General features: G+C 49.2%; 1 protein-coding gene across 1 annotated transcript in view; it reads left to right on the top strand.

The window, feature by feature from the left end:
- Positions 1-2,826: 2,826 nt before the first annotated feature.
- Positions 2,827-25,899, top strand: part of LOC134356988 (laminin subunit beta-2-like) — a 142,483-nt gene continuing 119,410 nt past the window's right edge. The window contains exons 1-2 of the mRNA XM_063068281.1: positions 2,827-3,016; positions 25,719-25,888. Of these exons, the coding sequence (XP_062924351.1) occupies positions 2,989-3,016; positions 25,719-25,888 (198 nt within the window). The 5' untranslated portion in view covers positions 2,827-2,988. The remainder of the gene's footprint in view (positions 3,017-25,718; positions 25,889-25,899) is intronic.

Consider the following 25,899-nt stretch of genomic DNA (forward strand, 5'->3'; position numbering starts at 1 on the left):
GTCAGTCAGATCAAAGAAATGATTGTGGACGTCAAGAGAGGGTAGTCACGAGGACACACTCCAGTCCTCATCGAGGGATCAGCAGTGGAAAGGGTGAGCAGTTTCAGGTTCCTGGGGGCCAACATCTCTGAAGATCTATCCTGGGCCCAACATATCGACGCAATTACAAAGAAGGCCTCTTCCTCTGATTTGGTCTGCCACCAAAGACTGGCAAGTTTCTACAAATGCAGTGTGGGGAGCGTTCTGACTGGTTGTATCACCCTCTGGTCTGGAGGTTCCACGGCACAGGATCGCTGGAGGCTGCAGGGGGTTGTAAACTCAGCCAGGCCCATCACAGGCACAGCCCTCTCCACCACAAAGAACATCTTCAAAAGGCGATGCCTGGAGAAGGTGGCGTCCGACACGAAGGATCCTCACCAGCCAGGATGAGCTGTTTTCTCATTAATACCATCGGGGAGGGACCAGAGCCTGAAGATCCACACTCAACCATTCAGGAACAGCTTCTTCCCCTCTGATTCTGAATGGACATTGAACCCATGGGCACGACCTTGTTTCCCTTTCTCCGGACTTGTCTTTTGTAGCTTATGCCTTTGCACTGTTCTGCAGCCGGTAAACCAGAGATATCACCTTTGCAAGTCAGTGACAATAAACCTGATTCAGAATCCGATGTTGGTCGGGGACTTCAGCTTGTGCACAGAATAGAAAAGGCTCCGTGTTTGTATTTGCATCACTTGCACAGAGTTCTTGTCGTTCCCCTTCAGGGACTCGTCGAGCATGGCGGGCAGCATCGTCCTCCAGCAATCGTTCCACCTGGTACGGGAATTGCGAGGCATCTCAAAGGATTGCGGGGACTGCCGAGAGGATCATTGGGGTCTCCCTGCCACCCATCCGAGACATTTGTCGGAGGCACTGTGTGCACAGAGTCCTTAGCATTGTCAATGATCCCTCCCATCCATCCAAGATTCTCTTTGACCCCCCACCATCAGGCAGGGGGTACCGTAGCATTAGGACAAGGACTGTTAGGATGGGAAACAGCTTCTTCATACAGGCCATAAGTCTACTGAACTCCCTGCCAGCACCCAGGTCTCATCACGTACGAATTGCCGGTAATGTAATACTGTCTACTTTTTAACTCGTGTCATAAATATGCCTTATTAATTGTTAATTTATTTGTAGTAATATTACTTTATGTGTCATGTGCTTGAGTTACAGTATATGTCCTGCGATGAACCCTCTGGTCTGTGGGAATGTTGTTTCATTTGTCTGTATATGTGTATATGGTTGAATGACAATATATGACAATATAGGACAGTATATGAACTGTGTTTTGCTCTCTGGTCTGTGGGAACGTTGTTTCGTTTGTCTGTATACGTGTGTACGGTTAAATGACAATATATGACGATATAGGACTGTATATGAACTGTGTTTTGCTCCCTGGTCTGTGGGAATGTTGTTTCATTTGTCTGTATATGTGTATACGGTTGAATGACAATATATGACAATATATGAACTGTGTTTTGCTCTCTGGTCTGTGGGAACGTTGTTTCGTTTGTCTGTATACGTGTGCACAGTTAAATGACAATATATGACGATATAGGACTGTATATGAACTGTGTTTTGCTCTCTGGTCTGTGGGAACATTGTTTCGTTTGTCTGTATACGTGTGTACGGTTAAATGACAATATATGATGATATAGGACTGTATATGATCTGCGTTTTGCTCTCTGGTCTGTGGGAACATTGTTTCGTTTGTCTGTATATGTGTGTACGGTTGAATGACAATTAACCTGAAGCTGAACTTGATCAACATGTTGGAGTGTGCATGGATGGCGCCAGGAGAAACCGTAACTGTTTCTGCCTCTCCGTAGATGCTGCCTGATCTGCTGAGTTCCCCCAGCACTTTGTGTTTGTTGATCAACATCTCCAGCATCTGCAGAATCTCCAGTGCTGCTGAAATCTCATGAGTTGGTCCTACAATAATCTGGTTCTGGTCTGGTGATGAGACACTGACTAAAACTAGAGGATGTCAGCTTAAGGTGGAGGGGGAAGAACTGAGGATCTGGAGGAGCAAGTTTTTACACAAAGCGTGGTATATGTGTGGAACAAGCTGCCAGAGGAAGTGGTTGGGAGAAGTATAGTGACAACGTTTGAAAGGTACAAGGACAGGAATGCGATACATACTGGCATTTGGATGGGCACCTTGGCACGGAGCAGATGGGTGAAGGGTCTGTTTCCATGGGGCATGACTCAGTGACTCAGTGAGACATGACAGCTCATAGAGGGACAATGGTCAGGAAATGGCAAGTCAAGTGTGGGTTGGACCTCCACCAGTGTCATCTCCCACTTCCAATTTCCACACAGTTCTTAAACTTCCTTACCACATTCAGCTTGTCAGCTCCCAGCCATCTCCCAAAGCATTCCCAACAGTCCCATTACCACATTCCCTGCTATCCATTTCCCCCTAGTCCCATCAAATTCGCCCAACACTAACCCAGGGAACAATTTACAGTCCATTAAACCAACCACCCAGCATGTCATTGGGACGTGCGAGGAAACTGGCGCCCCACCTGGTCGTAGAGAGCGTGCAGACTCCACACAGACAGTGCCGGATCCACTCCGAGAATGACTCTGAATGTGCATTTACTGTGGATCAGCACCCAGAATCACCCCGGATCCACTGGCAGAATGGCTCCCGATCCCGTGACCGGGATCCACTCCCCGGGTCGCTCCGCGGCCACTCCGATCCCTGGCGAATGTGATCCAGGGCGGTGTTTGCGCGTGTTCGTGGTGGGACGGGCCGGGGGCTGTTTGCGAGATCTGCTCTCCTCTCGCAATTCTGCGTTGTCACTCGGTGCCTGGAGAGAGAGACCGCGCACAGACCGATCCCAGCTGACAGGTGCACCGTGAGGGATCTCCGCCCGCCCGAGGGAGCGCCTGTGCCTCAGCCTAAGCCGGTGGAAAGTTTGATACCGGAGCGGGTTCCGCACCATGAGCCTCCTGCTCTTGTTCGTCTGCGGTGAGTGAGAGAGCGAGAGATGGAGTCCGCAAACTTCGCGCAAACTTCCCAGCTGCAGTGCCAATGCAGCGCGGAGTCACAGCGGGGTCCTGGGGAGGGGAGGGGACGGGACACGGCGTTCCGGACAACATCACCCACACTCTACCCCACGAAACCCCACCCCATTCTTCTCCACCACCACACCCCATCTCCTCCCCACCACACCCATAAACAACCCCCCACCCACCCACCTCTGCCCCTTAACACCCAACTCTCTCCCATACCGCACCCCACCCCAAACGGCATCAGCTCCTGCACCCCATCTCTTTCCCCACACCTGTCTGGGCTCTGGGTCTGACAGTCAGTCAGATACTTTCCAAAGTCGACCGAAAAGCAAACACACACACACACACACACAGACACACACACACACACACACACACACACACACACACACACACACACACACACACACACACACACACACACACACACACACACACACACACACACACACACAGACACACACACACACACACACACACACAGACACACACACACACACACACACTCTCTCTCTCTCTCTCTCACTCTTTCTCTCTCTCTGTCACACTCTCTCTCTCTCTGTCACACACTCTCTCTCTCTCTGTCTCTCTCTCTCTCTCTCTCTCTGTCACACTCTCTGTCTCTCTCTCTTTCTCTCTCTGTCTCTCTCTCTCTCTCTGTCACTCTCTCTCTCTCTCACTCTCTCTCTCTCTGTCACACACTCTCTCTCTCTCTCTCTCTGTCACACTCTCACTCTTTCTCTCTCTGTCACACACTCTCTCTCTCTCTGTCACACTCTCTCTCTCTCTCTCTCTGTCTCACTCTCTCTCTCTCTGTCACACTCTCTCTGTCACTCTCTCTCTCTCTCTCTCTCTCTCTCTCTCTGTCACTCTCTCTCTCTCTCTCTCTCTCTGTCACACTCTCTCTCTCTTGCTCTCTGTCACTCACTGTCGATGACCGAGAGTTGGGATCTGGAATGGCTGGGACTGAGTTATCGAGTGGTAGGTTTGCCGGGCTGTGTCCTGTTTTCCGAACATTTCTTGGCTGCCGGCCTCCTATTGAACTAAGTCCTGGAATTCCTGCGTTGGCGATCCCTGCCGCTGACACCTCCCCCCGGATTTCCCATCTAACCTCCCGCTGCCGGGGCAGGCTCCTGCGTGGGAGAGTTCCTGCCTGGTCCCTGGCTGACAGCTCCTCCACCACCCCACCCCACTCACCCTGGTCTGGCTGGATTGATGTGGCCCTGTCACTGAGTGTGCTCACAGCCGAATGGCCAGGGTTGTCTAGAGAGTGGGTGACCGTCCCAATGTCTCACAGACCAACAGCTTCTCCAGTGGCTGTTTCTACACCAGGGTACAGAACGAGGGACGGGTCTGTCACTGTATAACACCGGGGTACGATACCGGTGGGGACGGGTCAGTCCCTGTATAACACTGGGGTACGGTACCGGTGGGGACGGGTCAGTCCCTGTATAACACCGGGGTACGGTACCTGTGGGGACGGGTCTGTCACTGTGTAACACCGGGGTTCGGTACCTGTGGGGACGGGTCAGTCCCTGTATAACACTGGGGTACAGAACGAGGGACGGGTCAGTCCCTGTATAACACCAGGGTTCGGTACCGGTGGGGACGGGTCTGTCAGTGTATAACACCGGGGTTCGGTACCGGTGGGGACAGGTCTGTCACTGTGTAACACCGGGGTACGGTACCAGTGGGGACGGGTCTGTCTCAGTACAACACCAGGGTACGCTACCGGTGGGGACGGGTCAGTCCCTGTATAACACTGGGGTACAGTACCGGTGGGGACGGGTCTGTCACTCTGTAACACCGGGGTACGGTACCGGTGGGGACGGGTCTGTCTCAGTACAACACCAGGGTATGGTACCAGTGGGGACAGGTCTGTCGCTGTGTAACACTGGGGTACAGTACCGGTGGGGACGGGTCTGTCACTGTATAACACCGGGGTACGGTACCGGTGGGGACGGGTCTGTCACTGTATAACACCGGGGTACAGTACTGGTGGGGACGGGTCTGTCACTGTATAACACCGGGGTACAGTACCAGTGGGGACGGGTCTGTCACTGTATAACACCGGGGTACAGTACCAGTGGGGACGGGTCTGTCTCAGTACAACACCAGGGTACGCTACCGGTGGGGACGGGTCAGTCCCTGTATAACACTGGGGTATAGTACCGGTGGGGACGGGTCTGTCACTGTATAACACCGGGGTACGGTACTGGTGGGGACGGGTCTGTCACTGTGTAACCGCCTCGCACCCTGTCTGCGGAGGTAGGTTAAAGTTAATCAGGGGGCCACGGTAGTGTAACGGTTACTATGATGCCGTTTCAGCTCGTGGTGTGGAGTTCCGAGTTCAATTCCAGTCTCCCCGTCGGCAGATTTGTATGTTCCTTTCTGTGTGCACATGGGTTTTCTGTATGTGTGTGATTTCCTCCACAGCCCAAAGGCTTACCAGTTAGTAGGCTAGTTGGCCATTGTAAATTGTCCCGTGATTAGGCTAGGGTTACGTCAGTGAGTTTCTCGGTGACACAGCTTGAAGGGCCTATTCCATGCTGTACCTCTAGAAAAAAGAAAAGATTAGCTTTATTTGTGGCATGTACATTGAAACATCGACACACAGAGTGAAATGTGCTGTCTGCATCAACAACCAACACCGTCTGAGGACGTGCTGAGGCTGCCCACGAACTTCCGGTGCCAAACTGGCACATCCACAACTCACTCACCCTGACCTGTCCATCTGTGGGATGTTGGAGGAAACTAGAGCACCCAGAGGAAACCCACATGGTCACCGGCAGTGTCTGTACAAGATGGGTGACCCCAGCCATTATCAACACCGCCTGGCGTCAGTGGTCACATAACCAGGACCTGTGATCTGCACCGGCTGCTCATACGACCATCCACCACCTGCTCCCATGGCTTCACATGACCCTGATCCGGGGACCAAGCAGATGCTACACCTTGCCCGAGGGGCACCTGCAGGCTAGTGGAGGGAAGGAGCACCTCACACCTCCTTTGGTAGAGACGCATCTCCACCCTGCCAACCGGATTCTTAAATTAGACTGTTTAATTATCATTATCTTTGCAGAGTAACAATCTATGCCTGCCAGTATTTTTATAACTAAAGGCATCCATTAGTCTTGCGAGACCATGGATCTGCACCTGGAAAATCTTCACTCTCCAGGGCGCAGGCCTGGGCAAGGTTGTATGGAAGACCAGCAGTTGCCCATGCTGCAAGTCTCCCCTCTCCACGACACTGATGTTGTCCAAGGGAAGGGCATTAGGACCCATACAGCTTGGCACCAGTGTCGTCGCAGAGCAATGTGTGATTAAGTGCCTTGCTCAAAGACACAACACGTTGCCTCAGCTGGGGCTCAAACTCACGACCTTCAGGTCACTAGTCCAATGCCTTAACCACTTGGCCACGAACTACATGTAACTGTTTAGTATGCTTCCTAGTGGCCACAGTATGTATAAGCATTTGTTCAGTGTGTCTCCTCGTGTGAAGAACGATATAGTTCTTGGTATCATTCTGGAAAGCTCTGGAAGCTTCTCTGGTGCTGCATTATTTGAATTCTCTGATTGGTGAACTTCATCTACAAATGGGAACGGAATGTCTTATCCATGGGCGTAAAAAGAGCTGACCCAGGTGGCAGCTCCATCTTTTGCCTTTTCTCTTCCTCCTGCTCCTCTTCCCATCTTGTTTTCCCTTTTCTTTGTTCTGTTCATGCTCAATGACACAACTGTGAAGTAACGCGTTTTGTGCCTCTTTCCTGACTTCCGAAAGGACTTTGGATTTAAACATCAAAGGGTAACAGCATGGGCCAGTTGGGAAGAAGGGTTTGTTTCTGTGCTGTGTGACTGATGCATTTGAAAATCTTCCCCACTGGGCCAGGTAGAACTTGCTGTCGATGAAAGCCAGCCTTTTGTCACAGCCAGGACAGATTGAAGATTCAGTGTTTGGTTAGTGAACACATTACCTCTCCAATCATCCACTGTAAACACTGTCTGCCCCGAAAAGGAGTTTAATGACTCCAAATGGCAGTGAACAGGTTGCCGTGGAGATTGGGAGGGCAGGCCCGTTGTGATGGCTGGTTTTAGCAGACAATGGTTGTATCTGCGGACCACAGCAGGTTAGGAGGCTGGGGTGTCAGTAGGTAGATCCAGTGACCAGTTCCAGCGCTCCCACTACCCGATATACCAAACACCTCCTCCCCCCCGACCTCTCGAACCAAAACATTGGCAGTTGCTGCCTCACCTGCTGAGTTCCTCCAGGATTTTGTGTGTGTTGCTCTGGATTTCCAGCATCTGCAGAATCTCTTGTTTTTGTGGAACATTGTAGAACAGTACAGGCCCTTCAGCCCACAATGTTGTGCCAACTGTTAACCTACCCTAGGATCACTCTAACCCCTCCCACATACCCCTCCAGTTTTCTATCATCCATGTGCCTATCTAAATGTCCCTATCACCACCCCAGCAGGGAGTTCCACGCACTCACCGCTCTCTGTGTAAAAAGACCTACCTCTGACATCCCCCTATACTTTCCCCCAATCCCCGAGAAATTATGGTGCCATTTCCACCCTGGGAAAAAGTCTCTGACTGTCCACTCTATCTGTGCCTCATCATCTTGTACGTCTCTATCAAATCACCTCTCACCCTCCTTCACTCCAAAGGGAAAAGCTCAGCTTGCTCAACCAAATCTACCCCATCTATGTTTCACATAATCTTATAAACCTCTATCAGATTTCTCCCCTCAGCTTCTACCCCTCCAGAGAACACAACCCAGGTTTGTCCAACGTCTTCTTATAGCACGGGCCCTCTAATCCAGGCAGCATGCTGGTGAACCTCTTCTTCAAAGCCTTCCTGCTTCTCCAAGTGTTAGGAACTGGTTGTGGCATCGTCCAAGCAGTGGCCCACCACCCAAACCTGTCCCCAGGTATGTTATCAGCATCCACAGTCTGTTCGAGACCTGGAATGGGCCAGTGCTGGGATTGTCCATGAGGGAAGGTGTGTATGGAACAGGAGTACAGGCTGTTCAACTGGTCTGTTGGTCTTTGTCTATGTAATTGCAAAGCAGATTAGGCTGAACCAGTGAATTTACAAACATAGTTTCAGTGTACATGTGATGAGTTTGGTTCTGATTTGAAAGGTGGATATTGGTGATTAGAGACTACACTGCATTGGTGTTCGGGACCTTGTACACAGATTGCTGAGTGTTAGTGTGTTGTGTCTGCAATTAGGAATGTCGATTGTATGTGGCCTTCGCTTGTGGAGGATATCAGTACAAGGGTGGAGATAGCTTGTTGCAGTTACGTCCGGACATGGTGAGACCTCAGCTGGAACCGTGCCAACCAAAGTGTCCACCTGAGCCAGTTCCATTTGCCTGTGTTTAGCTTATTTCTCTCTAAAGCTTAAATCTTTTCTGTCCACATAACTGTCCAACAGTCTTATATGTGTCAGAATTGTGCTTGCCTCTACCATGTCCTCTGGCAGCTCGTTCCACATGTGAGCTGGAACTTTTCTCTGTGGAGTGACGGAGGATGGGAGATGACTTGATAGAGGTGTACAAGATGATAAGAGCATTGATCGAGTGGACAGCCAGAGACTTTTCCCCAGGGTGCAAAGGGCTATTATGAGGGGATGTCATTTTAAGGTGATTGGAGGAAAGTAGGATTTTTTACACAGTGTGGAACATGCTGTCAGGATGGTGGTAGAGGTGGATAGATGGGGAACATTTAAGAGATTCTTAGGAATGTGGATGATAGGAAGATGGAGGGCTACGGGGGAGGGAAGAATTAGATTGATCTTGGAGTAGGTTAAAAGGTTGGCACAATATTGTGGGAGTGCTGTAATGTTCTGTGTTCTGTACCCAAGGAAGGATAGAGCTGTGACAGAGGGAGTGTAGTGAAGGTGGTTTTGTTTAATGAGGAGAGGTGAAGGTGACAACATCTGTTTTCACGTGGGAATACATAACATTCTCATGTGACTGATGTAGGACAGGGTTTGCCCTTGCTGGGATGTCTACAACTATGGGTTAGAGTCTGAGAAAAGGAGGAGGTTGACCTTTGGAATTCTCTCCCGGGAGTGTGTTCAAGACAGGGTGATAGATCTGTGGAACTGGACAGAGTTAACTGCAGGAGATAGTTTCCTTCCATCATGGGCACTAGCTCAAAGTCAAAGGTAATCCATTATCAAATTACCTTCCATATTTCATCACGTACAACCCTAAGGTTCATTGTCTTGCAGGCATTCACAAGAAAAATAAAGAAATATAACAGAATTTCGGAAAAAGTCTGTGTAATCAAAGACTGATAAACAACCAATGTGCAAAAGAAGACAAATTGCACAAATTAAATAAATAAACAAACAAACAAACAATACTGAGAACGTGAGTCCTTGAAAGCGAGTCTGTAGGTTGTGGAATCAGTTCAGAGATGTGGTGAGTGAAGTTATCCACACTGGTTCAGGAGCCTGATGGTTGAGGGGTAATAACTGTTCCTGAACCTGGTGGTGTGGGACCTGATGGTTGAGGGTAATAACTGTTCCTGAACCTGGTGGTGTGGGACCTGATGGTTGAGGGTTAATAACTGTTCCTGAACCTGGTGGTGTGGGACCTGATGGTTGTAGGGTAATAACTGTTCCTGAACCTGGTGGTGTGGGACCTGATGGTTGAGGGGTAATAACTGTTCCTGAACCTGGTGGTGTGGGACCTGATGGTTGTAGGGTAATAACTGTTCCTGAACCTGGTGGTGTGGGACCTGATGGTTGAGGGGTAATAACTGTTCCTGAACCTGGTGGTGTGGGACCTGATGGTTGAGGGTAATAACTGTTCCTGAACCTGGTGGTGTGGGACCTGATGGTTGAGGGTTAATAACTGTTCCTGAACCTGGTGGTGTGGGACCTGATGGTTGTAGGGTAATAACTGTTCCTGAACCTGGTGGTGTGGGACCTGATGGTTGAGGGGTAATAACTGTTCCTGAACCTGGTGGTGTGGGACCTGATGGTTGAGGGGTAATAACTGTTCCTGAACCTGGTGGTGTGGGACCTGATGGTTGAGGGGTAATAACTGTTCCTGAACCTGGTGGTGTGGGACCTGATGGTTGAGGGGTAATAACTGTTCCTGAACCTGGTGGTGTGGGACCTGATGGTTGAGGGGTAATAACTGTTCCTGAACCTGGTGGTGTGGGACCTGATGGTTGAGGGGTAATAACTGTTCCTGAACCTGGTGGTGTGGGACCTGATGGTTGAGGGGTAATAACTGTTCCTGAACCTGGTGGTGTGGGACCTGATGGTTGTAGGGTAATAACTGTTCCTGAACCTGGTGGTGTGGGACCTGATGGTTGAGGGGTAATAACTGTTCCTGAACCTGGTGGTGTGGGACCTGATGGTTGAGGGGTAATAACTGTTCCTGAACCTGGTGGTGTGGGACCTGATGGTTGAGGGGTAATAACTGTTCCTGAACCTGGTGGTGTGGGACCTGATGGTTGAGGGGTAATAACTGTTCCTGAACCTGGTGGTGTGGGACCTATGGCTCCTGTACCTCCTGCTGAATGGTAGCAGCAAGCAGAGTGCTCTCTGAGATGGTGAGGATCTTTGATGATGGATGATGCTTTCTTGTATTAGCACTCCTTCTAAATGTGCTCGATGGCGGAATGAGCTTATATTCCCAGATTGAAATAATGCACCTTCCTCAGCGATCTGCGGACAGCGCCTCTGGATCAGTGCATCACAGCGGTGGCTGCTGTCCAAATAACCTAACCACTACACAGCTGTATCTGTCTGGAGCAACACACACCATAACACCACAAGTCATAGGAACAGAATTGGGCTATTTGGTCCATCCATTCCATTATAGCTGATTTATTATCCTCTCAACCCCATTCTGCTGCCTTCTCACCATGACCTTTGATGCCCTGACCAACTAAGAACCAATCAACCTCCACTGTAAATATACCTAATGACTTGGTCTCCAGAGTCGGCTATGGCAATGAATTCCACCCAGTCTTCTGGACGGTTTCAGAGCGTTGACAGCATCTGTGCTGCTGAATTTGTGGAATGTCTTCGGGATGGCACTTTAGAGCAGCTTGTGGTTGAGTCCATTAATGGATCGGCTGTTCTGGAGTGGCTGTTGTGTATGAACTAGAATTGATTAGAGAGTCCAGATTGTAAAGGTGGTGATCGTCATATGATAGAATTCACCTTGCAGATTGGAGGGAGAAGCTAAAGTCAGATGTATCAATATTACACTGGAGTAAAGGGAATTACAGAGGCATGAGAGAGCTGGACAGATTTGATTGGAAGGGGACAACAGCAGAGCAACAAGAACTGGAATTTCTGGAAGTAATTTGGAAGGCGCAGGTCAGATGCATCCCAAAGAGGAAGAAGTATTCTAAAAGCAGGATGATGCATGCTGACAAGGGAAGTCAAAACCAAAGTGAGAGCATATAACAGAGCAAAAATTAGTGGGAATTTAGAGGATCGGGAAATTTCTAAAACCCAACAGAAGGCAACTAAAAAGCCATATAGAGGGAAAAGATGAAAGATGAAGGTACATATCAAAAAGGATACCAAAAGTGTTTTTTTTTCTGATATATAAAAAGTAAAAGAGAGGCGAGACCACTGGAAAATGACACTGCAGTGGTAGCAATGGGGGACAAGGAACTGGTGGACAAACGGACTAAGTATTTTGCATCAGTCTTCTCTGTAGAAGATGCTAGCAGTATGCCAGAAATTCGAGAGAGTCTGAGGGCAAAGGTGAGTGAATTTGCCATGACAAGAGAGAAGGTTCTTGGGAAACTGAAAAATCTGAAGTTCGATAAGTCACCTTGGCCTGATGGACTACACCTCAGGGTTGTGAATAGAGGTAGCTGAAGAAACTGTGGAAGCATTAGTAATGATCTTTAAAGAATCACTGGACTCTGTAATGGTTTCGGAGGACTGGAAAATTACATATGTCCACTCCACTCTTTAAGAAGGGAGGGAGGCAGAAGAAAAGATATTATAGGCCAGTTAGTCAGTGTTTGGGAAGATGTTGGAGTCGATCGTTAATAATGAGGTTTTGGGATACTTAGAAACACATGATAAAATAGGCCAGTCAGCATGGTTTCCTGAGGGAAAAACTTGCCTGACGAACCTGTTGGAATTCTTTGAGGAAATAACAAGTAGGATGACAAAGGAAAAATGGTGGACGTTATGTATTTGGATTTTCAGAAGGCCTTTGACAAAATGCCACACATGAGGCTACTTTAACAAGTTAAGAGCCCATGGTATTACAGGAAAGATTCTAACTTGGAAAAAGCAGTGGCTGATTGGCAGGAGGCAAAGAGTGGGAATAATTGGCTGCCGGTAACTAGTGGTGGTCCGCAGCGGTCTGTGATGGGAGCATTTCTTTTTACCTTATATGTCAATGATTTGGATGACAGAGTTGATGGCTTTGTGGCTAAGTTTGCGGATGATACGAAGGTAGGTGGAGAGGCAGGTAGTTTTGAGGAAGTAGAGAGTCTGCAGAAGGGCCTAGACAGATTGGGAGAATGGGCAAAAGATGGAATACAGTGTACGGAAGTGTATGGTTATGCACTTCGGTAGAAGTAATAAAAGTGCAGACTATTTTTCAAAAGGGGAGAAAATTCCAGAATCTCAGGTGCGAAGGGACCTGGGAGTTCTTTTACAGGATTCCTCTACAGGAAAAGATTAAATAGGAGAACAAACGATCTGATAATATAAAGCAGGATGCTATGTTTTTTTTTCCGTAATATAAAGAGTAAAAGGGAGGTGAGAGTTGATACTGGACCACTGGAAAATGATGCCAGTGAGTTAGTAATGGGGGACAAAGAAATGGCAGATGAACTTAATGGGTACTCTGCATCTGTCTTCACTGTGGACACTAGCAGTGTACCAGAGGTCCATGGTGTCAGGGAGCAGGAGTGAGTGTCATTGCTATTACAAAGGAAAAAGTGCTAGGCAAACTCAAAGGTCTTTAGATGGATAAGTCACCTGGACTAGATGGACTACATCCCAGTGTCCTGAGAGAGGTTGCTGAAGAGATAACAGATGCATTGGTCGAGATCTTTCAAGAATCACTTGATTCTGGCATGGTCCCGGAGGACTGGAAAATTGCAAATGTCACTCCACTCTTTAAGAAGGGAGGAAGGCAGAGAAAGGAAATTATAGGCCAGTTCACCGAACCTCAGTGGCTGGGAAAGTATAGGAGTCTATTATTAAGGATGAGGTTTCAAGGTACTTGGAGACTAATGATAAAATAACTCAAAGTCGGCATGGTTTCTGTAAAGAGAAATCTTGCTTGACAAATCTGTTAAGAGTTCTTTGAGGAAGTAACAAGCAGGGTGGACAAAGGAGAGGCAATGGATGTCATTTACTTGGATTTTCAGAAGGCACTTGATAAGGTGCGTCGCATGAGGCTGCTTAACAAGATAAAATCCTGTGGCAGGACAGGAGAGATACTGGCATGGGTAGTGGAATGGCTGACAGGCAGGAGGCAGCGAGTGGGACCTTATAAAGGGGGCCTTTTCTGGTTGGCTGCCAGTAACTAGTGGTATTCCTCAGGGGTCAGTATTGGGACTGCTACTTTTCACATTCTTTGTCAATGATTTAGATAATGGAATTGATGGCTTTGTGGCAAAGTTTGCTGATGATATGAAGATAGGTGGGGGGTAGGTAGTGCTGAGGAAGATAGGTGGAGGGGTAGGTAGTGCTGAGGAAGATAGGTGGAGGGGTAGGTAGTGCTGAGGAAGATAGGTGGAGGGGTAGGTAGTGCTGAGGAAGATAGGTGGAGGGGTAGGTAGTGCTGAGGAAGCAATTTAATTGCAGCAGGACTTAGACAAATTGGAAGAATGGGCTAAAAAGTGGCAAGTGTAGGGAAATGTACACTATGCTTTGGTCCCAAGTTATCAAATGGTGAAAGGCCTTGATAGAGTGGATGTGGACAGGATGTTTTTGATGGGAGAGTCTGACCAGAGGACACAGCCTCAGAATAGAGGGGCCTCCTTTTAGAACGGAGATAAGGAGGAATTTATTTAGCCAAAGAGTGGTGAATTCTATGAAATGATAATGCATTTTGATAAAATGAACAATAGTGCGGACTATTATCTAAATGGAGAGGAAGTTCAAACTTTGGAGGTGCAGAGGGATTTAGGAGTCCTCGTGCAAGACTCCCAGAAGGTTAATTTACGGGTTCAGTCTGTGGTAAAGAAGGCAAATGTGATGTTGGCATTTATCTCAAGGGGAAAAGTATATAAAAGCAAGGAGATAATGCTGAGCCTTTATAAGACACTAGTCAGGCCACACGTGGAGCATTGTCAACAGTTTTGGGCCTGATATCTCAGAAAGGATGTGTTGTCATTGCAGAGAGTCCACAAGGATGATTCCGGGAATGAAGGGGTTAACATATGAGGTGCGTTTGGCAGCTTTGAGCCTTTACTCACTGGAATTTAGAAGAACGCTGGGGGATCTCATTGAAACCCACCGAAAGTTGAAAGGACTAGATAGGGTGGATGTGGAGAGGATGTTTCCTCTGGTGGGGGTATCCAGAACTAGAGGGCACAATCTCAAAATTGAAGGGTGACTTTTGAGAACAGAGGTAAGGAGAATTATTTTAGCCAGGGAGTAATGAATCTGTGGAATGCTGTGCCACAGACTGCAGTGGAGGCTAAGTCCGTGAGTATATTTAAAGCGGAAATTGATAGCTTCCTGATTTGTCAGGGTATCAGATATGGCGAGAAGGCAGGTGTATGAGGTTGAGTGGGATCCGGGATCAGCCTTGTTGAAATGGCAGAGCAGAGTCGATGGGCTGAATGGCCTAACTCTGCTCCTGTGTCTTGTAGTCTAATGTTGGCGTGCATTTCGAGAGGACTAGAATATATAAACAAGGTTGGAATGCTGATGGTTTGTAAAGCACTAGTGAGGCCTGTCTTGGAGTATTGTGAGCAGGTTTGGGCCCCTTATCTCAGAAAGGATGTGCTGAAAGTGGAGAGTGTTCAAAGGAGGCTCTCAAAATTAGTCCAGGATTGCACGGCTTCTCATATAAAGAGGGTTTGATGGCTCGGGGCCTGTATTCACTAGAATTCAGAAGAATGGGGGGGTGACCTAATTGAAAGTTATCAAATGGTGGAAGGCCTTGGTAGGGTGGATGTGGAGAGGATGTTTCTGATGGGAGAGTCTGACCAGAGGACACAGCCGCAGAATAGAGCAGCATCCTTTTAGAACAGAGATGAGGAGGAATTTCTTTAGCCAGAGAGTGGTGAATCTATGGAATTCGCTTCCACAGGCAGCTGTGGAGGACGCGCCCCTATTGGGGTTATTTAAAGGGGAGGTTGACACATTCTTGATCATTCAGAGCATGAAAGGTTACAGGGCACAGGCAGGGGGGTGGCATTGGGAGGGGAATAGACATAATGAAATGACAGAGCAACCCAATTGGCCAAATGGCCAGTCTCTTCCAAGTCTGGTCTTATGGTCTTATCGTCAGGGGTGGAACAGAATTGTTCCTGTTTGTTGATCTTTGTTTATGTTTGTTTTTTTAATATTTTCTATTGCATTTCTTTATTTTCCTGTGAATGCCTGCAAGAAAATGAATCTCAAGGTTGTATATGGTGATATATATGTGGTTTGATAATAAATTTTTTGGGTTGAGACCTTGCATCAGGACTGAATCTGTCTGAGGATTGCCCTGTGGGGTTTGGTTGTGGGTGCCTTCAAGGCTTTACTGCACTACAGGCGGCACGTCAATGTAGGTCGATGTTAGTCGTTTCTCTCAAAGTGATGGATGACTCTGCCACCACCGGGGTTATGAGGGCAGCGAACTGTTTACTGCACTGTTTAATTAATTGTACTTCTGAGTGTTTACTGTTTACCCTGTGCTGTGCACTATACACATTTCTGGATGATATTTCTGGTACTATTTTGGTTTACGTGCTGTGTGTGATGCGTGTTTTGTGGGTGCACCATGGTCCGCAGGAACGTTGTACGCATGTCCAGTCAGATGACAATAAACCTGAAGTGGACCTTCAAAGGCTGAAGGTGATTGCAAGCCCGTGCTTCTCAGTGGGGTTGTCGAGGTGTGGTCAAGGAGGGGCCCGGGGGTCTGCAACCTGCAGACAGAACCGTGGACGTGAGAAGAGAACCAGCCGTTGAGCAGAAAGTGGAGAGACAGACGTTGTGTGTTGGTGATGGAATCTCTGGTTATATCGTCCTCTCTGGGATTTAGGGCTATCTTCAAATGAAGGATTATTTTTACATGCAAATTCCTTTCTTTTTCTGATGGAAAGCAAAACAAACTGGACTTCTGGGAATCTGTGGAAGTGATGACAATCTGAGGGAAAGTTTGGTCCCGTCCGTAGACTCTTGCCAGGAGACGGTTGTTAGATCAGGTGGAAGGGAATGGAGGGAATGGTGACTGAAAGGGGTGAGAGAGTCGGGGGGGTGGGGGACAGCCGGTTTACTGAGAATCCCAGGGTGGGGGGAGTCGGTTTACTGAGAATCCCAGGGTGGGGGGGAGCCGGTGTAATGAGAATCCCAGGGTGGGGGGAGCTGGTTTACTGAGAATCCCAGGGTGGAGGTGGGGGGGGAGCCAGTGTACTGAAAATCCCGGGGTGGGGGCGAGCTGGTTTACTGAGAATCCCAGGGTGGGGGTGGGGGGGGGAGCCAGTGTACTGAAAATCCTGGGGTCGGGGGGAGCTGGTTTACTGAGAGTCCTGGGGTGGGGGGGAACCGGTTTACTGAGAATCCAGGGTAGGGGGGAGCCGGTTTACTGAGAATCCCAGGGTGGGCGGGAGCCGGTTTACTGAGAATCCCAGCGTGGGGGTGGGGGAGAGCCACGGTACTGAGAATCCCAGGGTGGGGGGGAGCCGGTTTACTGAAAATCCCGGGGTGGGGGGGAGCTGGTTTACTGAAAATCCCAGGGTGGGGGTGGGGGTGAGCCAGTGTACTGAGAATCCCAGGGTGGGGGGGAGCCGGTTTACTGAGAATCTCAGGGTCGGGGGGAGCCGGTTTACTGAGAATCCCAGGGTGGGGGTGGCGGGGAGCCAGTGTACTGAGACTCAGATATTTGCTGCTGTTTGTAAGTAACTGATCTGATGAACACTGCTTCAATATTTATTTTTGTATTCCTTGTTGTAACTTATGGTATTTTTATGTTTGGCACTGCACAAACAACAAATTCAGGATATGTGTCAGTGTTAATAAACCTGATTCTGATCAATGTGTTAAAGCAATACACGATGGCATATTACTGCCGGCGTGGGAGACTCCGGGTTGACTCCGGTTCGGGTGGGAACAGAGGGAGACGCATTCTTCGGGCTGGTGCTGGTGTTAACTCGAGACAGACACATCCCTCACCCGAGCTGTGTGCTTCACCTGGTTGTGTGTAGCTCAGCGTGGCAGCAAGCAGACAGCCTCTGTGATCCGGGGTAACTACCCCACTGCCTCTCAGACAGGGCGTCCTAAAAATGAGGCTTTATAAGGCATTGGTCAGGCTGCATTTGGAGTACTGTGTGCAGTTTTGGGTTCCTTTTCTAAGAAAGACGTGCTGGCATTGGAGAGGGTCCAGAGGATGTTCACAGGAATGAAAGGGTTAATGTATGAGAAGTGCTTGATGGCTCTGGGCTTGTACTCGCTGGAGTTTAGAAGAACGAGGGTGGATCTCATTGGAGAGGAATTTTCCATTAGTGAGAGAGTTAAGGACCAATGAACAGTCTCAGAATAGGAGATACCCCTTTAGAACAGAGGTGAGGAGGAATTTCTTTCAGCCAGAGGGTGATGTATCAGTGGAATTCATTGCCACAGATGACTCTGGGGGCCAAATCATTGGGTATATTTGAAGTGGAAGGTGATAGGTTCTTGATTAGGAAAAGTGTCAAAGGTTATGGGGAGAAGGCAGGAGAATGGGGTTGAGAGGGAGGTCAGCCATGATCGGATAGTGGAGTAGATGTGATGGGCCGAATGTTTCAGTTCTGCTCCCCTGTCTTCTCGTCCCCAGGGTGTGGGAGCTTGGAAGCTGTAGTTCCAAATTTGAGTTTTTAAAGTTGGAAACATCAGTTTAATGTATCAACCAAAACTGAACCATTACATTACAGGCTGGAATGTGTTATTATTAGGCGAGACAGCAGTCTAAATAAGGTAGGAGAGAGAAGCTTTCTAAAAGTATCGATGCAAAGCAGCACTGGGGTTAGAACACAGAGGAGTTGTACCCTCGATTCTCTGTTCACTCGAGCCTGCGTTACAGTCTGTGAACCCTTCAAACAACAGTCTGTTTTGTACAGAGGCAGAGAGTGCGTCATAGATCAGCAGTACAGAGATAATTCCGAGATTCCAGCTGCGACTGAACAGGACTGAGAAGGGTGAGAGAGGATATCAGAGTCCGGAAAGACCTGCGAGAGATGGGTCCAAGACTGTTTAATGGCATTTCCAGTACACAATAAAATAATTGTTACTCCCAATCAGATGCAGCGTAAAAAAATACAAAAGTTAAGAACACAATAATAAAAACTACAATATAAATACATAAGATAGCTTATATACGTAGAATAGATTGATCGTATGTCCATAAAGTGACGCTGGGCACAGGAGTGTCTGTACATGAGGTGATTCTGACAGGAAATGATAAAGTGGTGGTGGTTGGGGGCGTGGAGGGGTGGGTTGGTGGGTGGAGGTATTGATCAGCCTCACTGCCTGGGGAAAGTAACTGTTTTTGAGTCTGGTGGTCCTGGCACGGATTCTGCATAGCCTCCTCCCTGATGGGAGTGGGACAGACACGGATCATAATTTCCATGCAGAGGAGGAGTCCAATCCAACATAGTTGCTGATAAATCTAGTTGGGAATTCAGGAGAAAGCTATTCCTAGGATGGCGATCCAGGGAAAGGGGCTCAGAATCAGAATTATGTTGTACAGTGTGTTCTTCTGTGGCAGCAGAACAGTGCAATACATAAAATGACAAGTTATAAAAAAAATAAACATGTAAACTGCAAAAGAGAGACATTGAGATCGGGGTGCTGATGGGGCGGGAGGCTGGGCTGAGTCAGTGAGTGATAGGGCCATAGAGAACGTGAAGGGGGAGCAGGGTGCTGATGGGACGGGAGGCTGGGCTGAGTCAGAGGGTGATAGGGCCATAGAGAACGTGAAGGGGGAGCGGGGTGCCGATGGGACGGGAGGCTGGGCTGAGTCAGAGAGTGATAGGGCCATAGAGAACGTGAAGGGGGAACGGGGTGCCGATGGGGCGGGAGGCTGGGCTGAGTCAGAGGGTGATAGGGCCATAGAGAACGTGAAGGGGGAGCGGGGTGCCGATGGGACGGGAGGCTGGGCTGAGTCAGAGGGTGATAGGGCCATAGAGAACGTGAAGGGGGAGCGGGGTGCTGATGGGGCAGGAGGCTGGGCTGAGTCAGAGAGTGATAGGGCCATGGAGAAATACAGCCCAGATTCAGGCCATTCGGCCCATTCTGTCATGCTGAGCACAGTGCCCACCCTGATGTTCAGCCCACATCCCTCCAAGCCCCTGCCCTCCATCAACCTATTCAAATACAGCTTAATGATACTACTGTGCCTGCCTCAACCACTTCCCTAGGCAGCTCGTCCCATTTACTCACCTTCCTCTGTGTGAAAAAAGTTGCCCCTCAGGTCCCTGTTGAATCTCTCCTTTCTCCCTAAATAAATGCCCCCCCCCCCAGTTTTGGACTCCCCCTTATCTACGCCTCTCGTAGTTGTAACCACTGCTATAAGGACAGGCCTCCCACACTCCCGCCCGGTAGCTGATCTCTGCTGTGACTGAGAAAAGCACGCTGCCTGATGTCCAGAGGGAGCTGCCCAGTGGGAAGCTTCCTCTCCAGCAGCCTCACCCTGGGGCTTTCTGCGGTATCCTGCTCTCGTCAGCCCTGGCAACATCCAGCATTCAACGCAAATTCATCATTGAAGTACATATATGTCATCATATACTGTCCCCAGATTCACGGTCATGCAGGCGTTTACAGGAAAATAAAGAAATACAATAGAATTTATGAAAATCGATACATAAATAAAGACTGACAAACAACTGATGTGCAAAAGAAGACAGACTGTGCAAATAAAAACTAATACTGAGAACGTGAGTTGTCGAGTCCCTGAAAATGAGTCTGTAGATTGTGGAATCAGTTTATTGTTGGGGTGAGTGAAGTTATCCTTGCTGGTTCAGGAGCCTGATGGTAGTAAGATAATAACTGTTCCTGAACTTGATTGTGCGGGATCTAAGGATTCTGTACCCCGGGGTGTTCCCAACCATTTTTATGCCGTGGACCCCTAACATTGACCGAGGGGTCCTTGGACCCCTGGCGTACCTCCTGCCTGATGGCGGCAGTAAGAAGAGAGCGAGGCCTTTGTGCTGGGCGTCCATGATGGACACTTGCTTTCTCCCGGAAGCACCTCCTGTAGATGTGCTCATGGGTGGGGAGATCTTTGCCTCTGATGGACCGAGCTGTGTCTGCCACTTGTAGGCTTTTCTGCTCGTGGGCATTGGCATTTCCAGACCACAACAGTAGAGCACAGAACAGGCCCTTTGGCCCGTGATGTTGTACTAACCCTTTAACACACTCTGAGATCAGTCGGACCCTTCCCGCCGACATAGGCCGCCAGTTTTCTTTCATCCAGATGTCTAAGGTTCAAGATTGTTCAGTGTCAGTTCCAGTGTAAGGGTGAACAAAATAATTGTTACTCCAGATCTGATGTGGCACAAAAAAACACAATAATAATTAAAAACACAGTAAATATAAATGTGTAAGATAGTTCATATACATAGATTGATTGTACGTCCTAATGGATCTGCCTCTAACACCACCCTTGGGAGCACGTACCAAACAATCTCCGAGAAGTAAAGAAGTTTGGCCGTTGTACAAAGATTGAGAATGACAGTGGACAGAGGTTTCATTTCCTCCTCATCGATTTTGGCACCAGTCATAGGACATCTTGTCTTAATCCCACCTCTCTCCCATCCCCCCACGGTGCTGACAGATCCTGACACATGGTGCTGTCAGTGCTGTGCTAAATCTCTGCTATTCCTGAGCCAGAAGTCTCGGGTGGACCGGAAATAGATCCTGCGTTCATCCAGTCTCTGATCCCTCCATCTCAGTGTCTGGTCGGTGGGTGACCCTTACAGACAACGTCTCTGACCCTTCCATCTCAGAGTCTGGTCAGTAGGTGACCCTGACAGACAACGTCTCTGACCCCTCCATCTCAGAGTCTGGTCAGTAGGTGACCCTGACAGACACGTCTCTGACCCCTCCATCTCAGAGTCTGGTCAGTAGGTGACCCTGACAGACAACGTCTCTGACCCCTCCATCTCAGAGTCTGGTCAGTAGGTGACCCTGACAGACAACGTCTCTGACCCCTCCATCTCAGAGTCTGGTCAGTAGGTGACCCTGACAGACACGTCTCTGACCCCTCCATCTCAGAGTCTGGTCAGTAGGTGACCCTGACAGACAACGTCTCTGACCCCTCCATCTCAGAGTCTGGTCAGTAGGTGACCCTGACAGACAACGTCTCTGATTCCTCCATCTCAGAGTCTGGTCAGTAGGTGACCCTGACAGACAACGTCTCTGACCCCTCCATCTCAGAGTCTGGTCAGTAGGTGACCCTGACAGACACGTCTCTGACCCCTCCATCTCAGAGTCTGTGGTCAGTAGGTGACCCTGACAGACACGTCTCTGACCCCTCCATCTCAGAGTCTGGTCAGTAGGTGACCCTGACAGACACGTCTCTGACCCCTCCATCTCAGAGTCTGTGGTCAGTAGGTGACCCTGACAGACACGTCTCTGACCCCTCCATCTCAGAGTCTGGTCAGTAGGTGACCCTGACAGACACGTCTCTGACCCCTCCATCTCAGAGTCTGTGGTCAGTAGGTGACCCTGACAGACAACGTCTCTGACCCCTCCATCTCAGAGTCTGGTCAGTAGGTGACCCTGACAGACAAAGTCTCTGACCCCTCCATCTCAGAGTCTGGTCAGTAGGTGACCCTGACAGACAACGTCTCTGACCCCTCCATCTCAGAGTCTGGTCGGTAGGTGACCCTGACAGACAACGTCTCTGACCCCTCCATCTCAGAGTCTGGTCGGTAGGTGACCCTGACAGACACGTCTCTGACCCCTCCATCTCAGAGTCTGGTCGGTGGGTGACCCTGACAGACACGTCTCTGACCCCTCCATCTCAGAGTCTGTGGTCAGTAGGTGACCCTGACAGACAACGTCTCTGATCCCTCCATCTCAGAGTCTGGTCGGTGGGTGACCCTGACAGACACGTCTCTGACCCCTCCATCTCAGAGTCTGTGGTCAGTAGGTGACCCTGACGGACACGTCTCTGACCCCTCCATCTCAGAGTCTGGTCAGTAGGTGACCCTGACAGACAACGTCTCTGACCCCTCCATCTCAGAGTCTGGTCGGTAGGTGACCCTGACAGACAACGTCTCTGACCCCTCCATCTCAGAGTCTGGTCGGTAGGTGACCCTGACAGACACGTCTCTGACCCCTCCATCTCAGAGTCTGGTCGGTGGGTGACCCTGACAGACACGTCTCTGACCCCTCCATCTCAGAGTCTGTGGTCAGTAGGTGACCCTGACAGACAACGTCTCTGATCCCTCCATCTCAGAGTCTGGTCGGTGGGTGACCCTGACAGACACGTCTCTGACCCCTCCATCTCAGAGTCTGTGGTCAGTAGGTGACCCTGACGGACACGTCTCTGACCCCTCCATCTCAGAGTCTGGTCAGTAGGTGACCCTGACAGACAACGTCTCTGATCCCTCCATCTCAGAGTCTGGTCGGTGGGTGACCCCGACAGACGCGTCTCTGACCCCTCCATCTCAGAGTCTGTGATCAGTAGGTGACCCTGACAGACAACATCTCTGACCCCTCCATCTCAGAGTCTGGTCAGTAGGTGACCCTGACAGACACGTCTCTGACCCCCTGGGTCCATACGTAAGCACAGCTAAACAGAAGATCAGGAATAAGTCCTGTTTGAATCCGGCCATTCCCAGTTCAGAATCTTTCAGTCATTTCACTTGCCTGTCACATGTACATCAAAATGGTGGACACTGCTTTCTTCTAGGAGCACTTCCTAGAGGTGTCCTCAGCGGCGGGGAGGGAGTTGCCTCCGATGGACTGAGCTGTGTCTGCCATTTGGAAGCTGTTCTGTTTGTGGGGTGGGCATTGGCGTTACCAAGACAGAGAAAGGACAGAAGCACGGCAGTGCCTCTACTTCCATGGGAGTTTGCGAAGATTCAGCATGACTTCTGAAACTTTGACGGACTTCTTTAGATGTGTGATGGAGAGCATACTGACTGGTTGCATCATGGCCTGGTATGGAGACACCAATGCCCTTGAAAGGAAAATTCTACAAATTCTGCAGCCCAGCCTATCGTGGGTAAAGCCTCCCCACTATTGAACACATCTACATGGAGCGTTGTTGCAGGAAAGCAGCATCCATCATCAGATACCCCACCACCCAGGCCATGGTCTCTTCTCACTGCTGCCACCAGGAAGAAGCTACAGGAGCCTCAGGTCTCACACCACCAGGTTCAGGAACTGTTATTACCCCTCATCCATCAGGCTCTTGAACCAGAGGGGATAACTTCACTCACCCCATCATTGGAATGTTCCCACAACCTATGGACTCACTTTCAAGGGCTCTTCTTCTCATGTTCTTGGTATTTATTTGTTATTATTATATGTTCTCTCTTTTTGAGTTTGCACAGTCTGTTGTCTTTTGCACTCTGGTTGTTTGTCAGTCCCGTTGTGTGCAGTCTTTCTATTCTATTGTGTTTCTTGTATTTACTATGAATGTCCACAAGAAAATGAATCTCAGGGTTTTATATGGTGACATCTTAGTACTTCAATAATAAATTTACTTTCAACTTTGAACTGTGAAACCTATCGAATTTTGGAAGGCCGAGAGAGTGGATGTGGAGAGGATGTTTCCTGCAGTGGGGGAGTCTAGGACCAGAGGGCACAGCCTCAGAATAGAGGGACGTCCATTTAGAACAGAGGTCAGGAGGAGTATTTTTAGCCAGAGGGTGGTGAATCTGTGGAATTCATTGCCACAGGCAACAGAACTTCCTGACTCCTGATCTCAGTGTATTGACCAGCACGTGACTAATAATGCTGTGTGCCTTCTATACCATCCTGTTGAGAAGTGGTTGAGGCAGGTTTGATGTTGTCATTTAAAGTTAAATTGGATAGGTATATGGATAGGAAAGGAATGGAGGGTTATGGGCTGAGTGCAGGTCGGTGGGACTAGGTGAGAGTAAGAGTTTGGCACGGACTAGAAGGGCCGAGATGGCCTGTTTCCGTGCTGTAATTGTTATATGGTTATATGTGCAGCCACTTTCAGGGGGCTATGGACTTGCAACCCAAGATTCCCTTGTACATCAAGAGCCTTGTAACTGCTTGTGAGGGCCTGGCAGATGTTTAATTGTCTGTGTTCCCGATGACAGGGAGAGCTTCATCTCCTGTACAGACAGACTGTGAACATAGAACATTGAACTCTACAGCAAGGCCCACAATCTTGGCTGTCCACTCGATCCATACCACTTGTACATCTCTGTCAATTCGCCTCTCATCCTCCTTCACTCCAAAGAGAAAAGTCCTAGATCACTCAACCTTCCCTCATAACACACGCTCTCTAATCCAGACAGCAACCTGGTAAATCTCCTCTGCACCCTCTCTAATCCAGGCAGCATCCTGGTGAATCTCCTCTGCACCCTCTCTAAAGATTCCACATCGTTTGTATAAGAGGGTACCGGATTCATGTGTGGGTGTAACTCGTGGTTCATCGCAGCCACGGGAAGTCTCCTGTGAAACATACAAGAACACCAGCAAGTATGGGAGACACCTGTACAGGTGCAGGAGTGAAGAGGTCTGCCTGCACTTGTACAGAACATCAGTGAGACTGCACTGGGAGTTTTGTGAGAGTTTTGTCTCTACTTGAAGACGACTTTGCTATGAGGAGGGTGTGGTGAAGATTCTGCAGTCTGGTCCAGGGATGATGAGTTTGTGAATGAGGAGAGAGCAGGTCGACTGGGCCTGTGTTTGCCAGAGTTTAGAACTCTATTGGAATTGTACAAAAACTACAGTTCGGTAGTTTGGATGAGTCGAGGATTGGGGCTAGGGTTTCCGAATGGGAATGGGGTTGTATGGGACTGACCTTTCCCTGCTCCTATCCATCACACCTGTGTCCCACCCACTGCTGGGGTAGGTGGGACACAGGTACCTAGTGCGGACATGTGCAATGTCAGCTGAAAGGCTGCTGTGGTCACACTTTGTCTATATCCTGTGTTAACTGCGTAAACCCACATCCACAGAGACACAGACCAGCACATGGGCACCCAGACAGAAGCCCACATACACATGTACACACACTATTGATCATCTTCGAATAAATAGCAATCTAAAAAAATCAAAGGATGACAGCAATAAATAGAAGGATTTGAGTTAGTAGTGTTTATTGTCACTGTGACAGCCTCAGAGACTGATGACTCTTTCTCTCATTCTTTCTCCCTCTCTCTTTACCCCATTCCCCTTCCCCCTCCCCTTCCCTCTCCCCTTTCCTCATCTCCCTCTCCCTCCCCCTCCATTTCTCCCTCCCCCTCTCCTCCTACCCTTACCCCTTACCCCACTCTCCCCCACTTTCCCACCCACAGCGGTGGGGAGCGGCCTTGCCCAGCAGCCGGACCCGGCCCACGGCTGTTCTCAGGGGAGCTGTTACCCAGCAACGGGAGACCTGCTGGTGGGCAGAGAGGACAAGCTGACGGCCTCCTCGACCTGTGGCCTGAGGAGGACGCAGCCGTACTGCATCGTCAGTCACCTCCAGGTGAGTGTAGG

The sequence above is a fragment of the Mobula hypostoma genome, chromosome 15 (genome assembly GCF_963921235.1).
Source record: "Mobula hypostoma chromosome 15, sMobHyp1.1, whole genome shotgun sequence".
Lineage (NCBI taxonomy): Eukaryota > Metazoa > Chordata > Chondrichthyes > Myliobatiformes > Myliobatidae > Mobula > Mobula hypostoma.